This window comes from Thalia democratica, chromosome 9, assembly GCF_965202585.1.
Source record: "Thalia democratica chromosome 9, ktThaDemo2.hap1.1, whole genome shotgun sequence".
In the NCBI taxonomy this organism is placed as follows: Eukaryota; Metazoa; Chordata; class Thaliacea; order Salpida; family Salpidae; genus Thalia; species Thalia democratica.
In genome coordinates this window covers 33,403,899-33,412,312 of record NC_139173.1, presented here as the reverse complement: position 1 = coordinate 33,412,312, position 8,414 = coordinate 33,403,899, and the positions used below count along the sequence as shown (strand labels likewise).

Here is an 8,414-nt window from a genome sequence, read left to right as displayed (position 1 = left end):
TATGTAAATATGATATTTTTCTCTGAGCTATAAGACTACATTAAGAAATAAGTACATTTGACCTATAATAACTGGGTATAAGTTCTGATAACAATTTATAAACTTATACAATGTGGAAATTAAATATGTTAAACACAGTAGGAGTTCTGAGGCAACTTTTATCTAACCTTTCCAAGACCACATTGAAATAGTTGAGTGATTAAAGTTTTTCATAACTAATGAGGAGTAAAGAACAAAAGTATTATCTGTAATGTTGCGTATTTTGGAAGGTCAGAAGTATTTTGAAAATTAAATTGTTTTGTGGTACTACGTAAACTATGATATTATTTGTAGCTGGTAGGGCTAAAAGTAGTAACTATATTAACATGAGCCTGTATTTTGTAAAAACAAGTTTTTTTTGTTGTAAAAATTATTTTTGTGGTTTTTTATTAGAACATCAACTCTATAAACTTAGCTGAGTGCATTTTTAATTGCAAAGATGTTATGGCTAGAAAATAAAAAATAACTACACTTTTGTTTAGGTTTTGTAGTTTAAAAAACAATATTCAAAATGGCCAATCCCATATTAAACCGAATTCAGATGGAGTTGAAAAAATTTGCCAAACATGTGAGTTGAAGTTAAAAATTAAATTAAAATTATTGGTATCTATTAACTAAAAATATTTAAAACAGTACCCCTTGAGTACCTACTTAAAGTACATAGGAAGTAAAAGTTAAAACTGAAAATTGTTTTATTTTTTTGTATTAATTTAGTGCAGTACGCCTACTATGTATACGTAACTTTCAGTTGATTACTGTCTGTATAGTTATTGATGCTGATGCTAAGTTGTTTTCGTTAGAAAATGCATCAACATGAACTATTAAAACCATCTGTTATCTTGACAAATTCAAAGTGACATTTGTTGTTGTTTATACAAGTTCCAACATTTCAAAAAGATCCTTTTTTTACTATTTGTTGTTGTTACTACCAACTGATTAGTTAATTTTCTTTTCTTTCAGGCTGATCCATCATACAAGCTCGATTTGGTGGGTAATTCAATGAACGTTTTGACAGGACAAATAGTTGGACCTGAAGGTACGCCCTATGAAGGTTTGTTTCAAGTATCTTTTGATAGTATAGTTAATTAAACGACAAACAAATGTATATTCAAAATGTATAGTCCTAGGGGCTGGATAACCTTTCGGGTATAGAGGCGCACACCACGGATACCTTATAACGTCTTGTCCACGACTAATAGATGTTTGATTAATTTTTTACAACATTTAGATGAAATGTTTTAAAGACTATCTGATAGAAATTGTTCAAATATAATAATAAATATACTCGTAAGCAATGACAAACACTAAAAAGCATGTTTATTTGATTTTCAATGAAAGTGATAGTTGTCTTAAAAAAACATAACACTATAAGTTTCTTTGACCAACGAAATAAAAACTGTAAGCACTTGATCTTAATACTATGACGTCATAAAAATAAATATCAGGAGGAACGTACGAGCTGTTATTTGAAATTCCCGACACCTACCCCTTCATACCCCCTAAAGCGAAATTCATCACGAAAATTTGGCATCCGAACATCAGTTCCGTCACCGGATGTATTTGCCTCGACATCCTGACGAGGGACGCCTGGTTTGTTTCAAATGAATATCAAATATGTTTTTTACAAAGTCTTGTTATATTTTAAGTTATAAAACGTTCTTTTACTTTACCTTTAAAACACTTAATGGGTCATTTAGTTTTTTAAACTAATAGTATGAACATAGATATAGAAAAATAGTTAAACTTGAATTGATATATATTATAATTTTTTGCCATTTTTAACTTTAAACTATTGACTTGGCTGCTTATGTAAAAACATTACGAAATGTTTTTTCTACTATTTAGTAACGTCATACCGTTGTACATAGTAGCAATGTGTTGGTCAACTATATCTTATCACAGGTCTGCCAGTTTGAGCCTGAGGACAGTGATGCTTTCCCTGCAAGTTCTGATGTCCGCCCCTGAACCTGACGATCCTCAGGACGCCGTAGTTGCGTCACAATACAAGAAAAACAAGGACGAGTTTAAACAGACTGCGCAGTACTGGGCCCAAAAGTATGCTGGAGGTAAGATTATTTGTAAAATATAAGAATGTTGTTATGTAAATGATTGGCTATAAGACCATACTTAACATAGTGTTACATTTCCATTTGCGCAATGGTAATATCACTAATAGTATGTAGGTCATTGAATATTTAGTAGATGATATTCGAAAAGAAGTTGGCTTTTCATCTGTGTACCTTATAAATCAATGCATTTTAAAACTTACAATTAGGCTTGTACAGATTGAAACAATATTATTTAAACAGCGAAACCATCTGGAACCAAGAAATCTTGTGATGATCTCGTGAAGAAGATGATGCAAATGGGATTCGGCGAGGAAGAAGCGGTGAAGAGCCTCTCCAAGAGCAGCTGGGACCTTGAGGCTGCAAAAAAAGACCTGGAATAAAAACTTGTATCTGTTGTCAGAATGAGTAGGAACTTGTTGATCGATTATGATATTGTAGTATTTGTCATATTTTCCTTCGGTAACATTCCTTGTTTTATGGCATCGAAGTGAATATATTTTTATTTGAATATTCAGTTGTATTATACGTGACTTTGTTATAAAAAACTTTAATGGATTTTTGTTGTGTTAATAATTGTTTATATGTCGTTTGGCGTACAGATTTTTTTCTTTTTCACTGTATAATAAAACAACTTTAAAATGTATTGTGTTATATCAGTAATATAACTGCAAACTGAAATGTTTTGAAAGTATTCAGTTACATGACATTTGAAATTCAGACAATGTAAATTCTTGTAAAATTGTGATGAGGCAAAAATTAAAATATTTGAAAAAATAAATTGTATTTAGATATATTTAATGAAAGTATAGTGGTAAAAATTGTATTGAAAGATATTTTTTTAATTTACTACACTTAAAACTTATTACAGCCGTATCTTTCAAAAATTAAAAAAAAAAATACTACTAAAATAGTTAAAAGTTAGACATACACGATACGCATTTTTATTTATATCTAGTAAAAATATTGCTTTTTAAGTTGTGGTCTTTCGAACGTTTTTTAATTTGAATAGTCGAAATTTGAATATTTGTGCACCAAATTTAGGTAATAATAAATTAAGCCACTATTCTAATGTATGATATAGGCAAAGTTAGACAAAAAACAGAGTTTTAAAAGTTATAGAAACTTAAGTTTAAAAAAACTATAAACTATAAATATATTATTAATTTTAGTTATTAAAATTTAGTTGTAATTTAAAAAAAAAATTATACTCTTGAATGCAGTATAAGCAATTAAGTAGCTTTTGTTTTTTTAAACACAGCAAATGTATTAGGCATAAAAACTTTTACACTTCATTTACTGTTACTAATAAAGTTAAAAATCTAAAAAAAAAAAGTTTTTAGATGGTTAATAATTTAACTTTTTACAAATTCAAACCAAAATGTAATACTAAACTCTAAAGTATTACTGTTTTTATTTTCTATATACAAAAATTTAACAATTATAAGATTTTTTACATAAACAATACAAATGTATTTGCAACTTAAACCATTATACAAGTTTACACAAGCTTTACAGCTAAATATTGCTGAAATGCATCAACATTTTTATAAGCTGCGTAATGCTTGACAATTTAAGTTTATAATAGATTAATTTTGGTACTTAGTGTGCGGGGATATAGCTCAGTGGTAGAGCAATCGACTGCAGATCGATAGGTCCTTGGTTCAAATCCGAGTGTCCCCTCCATGTTTAAGCCTATAAAAATGTTTTTAAGGTGGGGGCATAGATTTAACAAATCTTTGAAAATCTAAGATTATTTTAAAGCGCTAATTAAAAAAATCGTTTAATAGGTTTACAATTTTTAGATTTAAATAAAAATGTGGAAATAGAAACTTATATAACTAACTTTTTATATAGCGTTTTTAATATTATAGAAGCTATTTAAACTATAATTTGAATTTAAAACAAGAACAAAAAATAATTTTTGAATAAAACGTTTTTTTTTTTATAAAATTAGTTTTCATTAAAATATGCACCTTTGCTTTTATTATTAATTAGAACTTTCCTTTTTTAATTTTATTCAGTGTACCAAAAAAAATATATGTTGTTTTTTAAGCTTTTGTATAATTGCAGTTCTTACCTTCGATATGTATATATTTATTTATTTAATAATAAATCATAAATAAGCTTTGTTCATGCAAATTTTAAATATATATTAACATGTAATAAATAGCAATATGTATATATATATAATTTGTTTCAAAATATATGGTTAAAATTAACAGTATTAATGTTTCATTCAGCTCAATGCTTCAATCTTATATACATCTGAAGGTTAAAGCAATAAGATTTATGAAACATATGTACTGTTTTTTTTTTGATCCTTATATTTTGCAATAAACTATTAAAGCCCTTTAGGTAGGCTCAGTGAAAATTGACTCAGTTAATTTACATCTATTATATAGAAAACTTTAGTTACAAACTTTGCCAGTCGCTTCAGCGTCTAAACGCTTCCTCAACTAGATCAAGTATTACATATTTATATAATGTGCAATATTTATAATTATAATATTATGTATAATGTACTTAATTGTTTCGATGAAACGTGTTAAACGTTGAAACTTAGTAAACAATACGAAAATTATTTGTATTTTGAATATATATATATTATATATTCAGAAATATGCATACTATTCTTTTTAATGACGTAATAATACTAGGAAATTCTTAGTTTAGAAATTTGTACCTTATATTTCATAAGTATTAGTTTTGCTAAGTACTCATGAGCAGGTTGATAAAACTATAATTAAAACTTTTATTTTAATAATAATAATTTAAAAAAGGTGGCAGAGACGGGATTCGAACCCGCGCCATCGAAATGACTGGAGCCTAAATCCAGCGCCTTAGACCACTCGGCCACACGTATAGAGTCGTTACGCGTAGTTTATAAACCCATGAAATTGTACTTCTTTGTTACATAACTATGCAAAGATTAACTAAATGCAATCAAAAACCTTGCAATTTCGCAGGCATGCTACTCAAGTAGTTTTTAAGTAAAACGAAATGAACTGATATATTTGTATTTACTAGAATATATAGAACTAAATTAAAAACAAAATAGAATAAAGTTCACTGTGCAACAAAATCTATTTAGTCATAGTAAGAACTTAAAAATGATAAAAAAAACAAACATTTAGCTTTTTATTTAGTTGAGAAATCGAAATTACTTAAAGTAGTAAACACTAATTTTCAATACAATACTAGATATCAATTTTAAGAGTTTTTGTGCTCAGTGTAAGAAATAAAAAAAAAAACATTAGTACTTTGATAAATTTTGAGTTGTGAATTTTGTCAAACTTTAACAATATTTCTAATTTTTTCAATGAGCTAATACATTGCTGTACTACCAAATTATTTATATTGAATATATTTTATTTTATAAACAGCATGGCAAAATAGTACAGTGAAGTTCTTAAATAACTTTTAAATCACAAACGTTTTTACTTAACTTTAGCAATCTTTAATTTTTTTTTGCTTTTAATGATGTTATAGTAGAAATCGCATACTTTAACCAATACTTTTCTCTTTTTTTGAAAAATAAAGCTTTCTTAGTTGTATTATTACAGTAATAAAAATGTAAAAGATATTTGAAGTCTATATTATGATAATAATGTGCAAATTAAATATCGTAACTACTACCAGTAGTATATAAAATCGTAAATAAAGTTTTTAATTTGCACTTTATTATTTAAAAAAGCTCTTTACATTTCAGTAAACCAAGCAATATTTTTTAGTTAAGAAAAATAAATACATAGTCTATATTATGTGAAAACATACCAATAAAACAAGAAATATATTTTAGGCAATTTTATTGAACACTACACACAGAAAGTTTAAACACTTTATTTGATGTCGCTTGATTTTTCTGCTCTTTTTTTGAATTACCTGAAAAAATAACTTTTCATAGTTTAAACTACAGTATTATTTATTTTATTATATTTTTACGATAACTAAAACTAACTTTCTTTTAGTAAGTGCAAACAATGTACTATTTAGGGGGTTGTAAAATACTAATTAGTTTGTGTTAATGTTAGTAAGTTTCACAAACAACTATCATTTAGCATATTTGTTGCTATTATCAAATATTGTTGTACGCTAAAACATTTTTCATGTTAAGTTAATAGCATGCAAAAAAAAAAAACACAAAAAAAAACAAAAGCAAGCATAAAATAATTAGATTAAAATATATATCAGAATTAAGTTTGGATACTTTATCATTTAAAAAATCTAATAAACCTAACTTTCATAATTTTGTTATTTGTAAGTTATAGTAAAACAAATGTATACAAAAATTTTTTACGATAAATAATAGAAAAAAAAGTTCAAAAAAAAAATTCTGATTTAAATATTTCTGAAAAGTTTTTTATGTTTTTTTTTATGTTTATGTTTACTTAAACCATAAAATGATCTTTATTTGCTCAAAAGTAAAATATTCATATTAAGTGTATCATTTTATTTTTACAACTTTCATCAATAATATAGATTTGAAAATACTAAACTGCAGAGTAAAATGTGAAAAAAACTAACATTAAATACAACAATATCTGTTATGAGTTTACTTAACATACACAAAACTGTTTATAAGCACTACTTTTAGACAAAAATAGTAAATCTAATATATTTTCTAATTAAAGAAAGTGTCAGACATAAAAATTACAAAATAATTAACTGTTTTATTTTGTGAAAACTTAATAACAGGCATAAAAATTAAAAACCATAAAACTGTGTTACTCGATATACTATTTTAAAAATTATAATTATCTATTTTAAACATCTACAAAAGTCAAACTTATTAATAAAAACTTCACAAACTAATATAACTAAAAATATGTTTCAATTTAATAATTCTCCTAAAAAACGCTTTAAAATCACTAATTAGAAACAAGAAATTACAAAACAACTCGGGCAAAAAACGATTAAAGTTTTCAAATAGTTATTTACTTTATTAAAGGTCTGTAAACAAAAACAAATAATTTTTTTTACCAAAACTGATAAATGTAAAAATAAATTACCATTTTCACCCTCCTGAATTGTGGCATTGTTCTTGTAACCATCGTAGAACCAATCTCTTGTAAGGGGAAACTTCTCAAATAAGTCATTCACAAATCCAGAAGGATTCTCCACTGTTGGAATAATTTTGTAAAAGTTTAAACAAGTATGTTTTTCACTTTTAAATAACAACGCTTTACTTCAATTGATTTTACAAATCAACAATCAAAGCTTAAGCTCAATATTTAAATTATAAAATCACAGTATTTTTTGTGGAAAGTTACATTGTGATTTTTTTTCTTTAGAAAAACAAAATTAAAGAAACATTATTTTAAGCTTATACCTGCACTACAATATTTTTTTATATTTAATATAAAAGATTTTTTAGATTTTTGTGTCAAATCGAAATTTTACTAATCAAAAGCTGCTTAAAATTCCAAGATTTTTAGTAATTTTCGTGTAAAATTTCAGGTCTGTTCTCTCAAAATTTCTCAAACTGCAGGTTTTTCAAGGTTTTTTTTTTAGCCTAAACTGTCAAGTTCCAGGTTTTTCCAGAATTCCATATTTTTCAGCAACCCTGAAACATGTAATCTTGTACGCAACCAACAACACAACTAAAACTTTAAAATAATCAAACCTTTTCCAATGGGATTTTTTTCGAAAAAATTGACAAGCGCTTGAATGTATCCCTCATAATCGGCACCACTAATCTCCAATGGGCTCTTCTGCTTCTCGCATACGTTGGCGCGGAAACTCGGAGGAAATATTATTTCGATTCCAGCCCGTTCATTGACCTCCCTCTCTGGGTTTTGATCGTTGAAAATCTGTTGTGAAAAAAAATCTTTAAATATTTATAACGATATCTGTTTGGAAAATAAAAACTTTGCGAATTAAATTTTAACTTATTTTCTTTTTCATGATCTCTCATTTTTTATTTCCGAACGGTTTCAAAAGAATGTAGCAATAAAAAACATTGTTGTTTTGTTTATAGACCAAATATATAATTAAAACATCATATTGAATTTTTTTATAAACCCAATGGCTCAAGTAAAAAGCTAGATGAGATAACATAAAAAAAAAAAAACTGCATTGTCTAAAACTTAATCATTGCAATTGTAAAACTGCTGCACAAAATTTTCAAACAATTGAAGATATGCATTAAAGTAAACAGTTCAAAAGATATGCAAAAAAACTCAAATTAACCCCTTCAAATTCATCATTATCAAGATCATTTATTAAGCCTCTGATTTCGTTTGGAATGTTGTTTTCCTCATCATTAGCAATTTCTTTAACGCCATTTAGCGCTCTAAGAAATAAAGT

The 8,414-nt window shown here is 26.4% G+C and overlaps 1 protein-coding gene and 1 non-coding gene across 2 annotated transcripts; both read left to right on the top strand.

Moving 5' to 3' along the window:
* The first annotated feature begins 550 nt into the window (after positions 1-550).
* Positions 551-2,488, top strand: LOC145845218 (ubiquitin-conjugating enzyme E2 K-like). The gene is made up of 5 exons (XM_082952641.1): positions 551-607; positions 1,000-1,090; positions 1,485-1,629; positions 1,942-2,105; positions 2,349-2,488. The coding sequence occupies exons 1-5, from the start codon at positions 551-553 to the stop codon at positions 2,486-2,488; spliced, it is 597 nt and encodes a 198-aa protein (XP_082808767.1).
* Positions 2,489-3,716: 1,228 nt separating this feature from the next.
* On the top strand, positions 3,717-3,788 carry Trnac-gca (transfer RNA cysteine (anticodon GCA)). Its single transcript has one exon. It is a non-coding gene; the product is annotated as a tRNA-Cys (tRNA).
* Positions 3,789-8,414: the final 4,626 nt, after the last annotated feature.

Coding starts and splice junctions, on each gene's coding strand:
- LOC145845218 (XM_082952641.1), top strand. CDS start 551: ATGGCCAATCCCATATTAAACCGAATTCAGATGGAGTTGAAAAAATTT. Junction 608..999: donor TGAAAAAATTTGCCAAACAT/GTGAGTTGAAGT, acceptor CTTTTCTTTCAG/GCTGATCCATCATACAAGCT. Junction 2,106..2,348: donor GGCCCAAAAGTATGCTGGAG/GTAAGATTATTT, acceptor TTATTTAAACAG/CGAAACCATCTGGAACCAAG.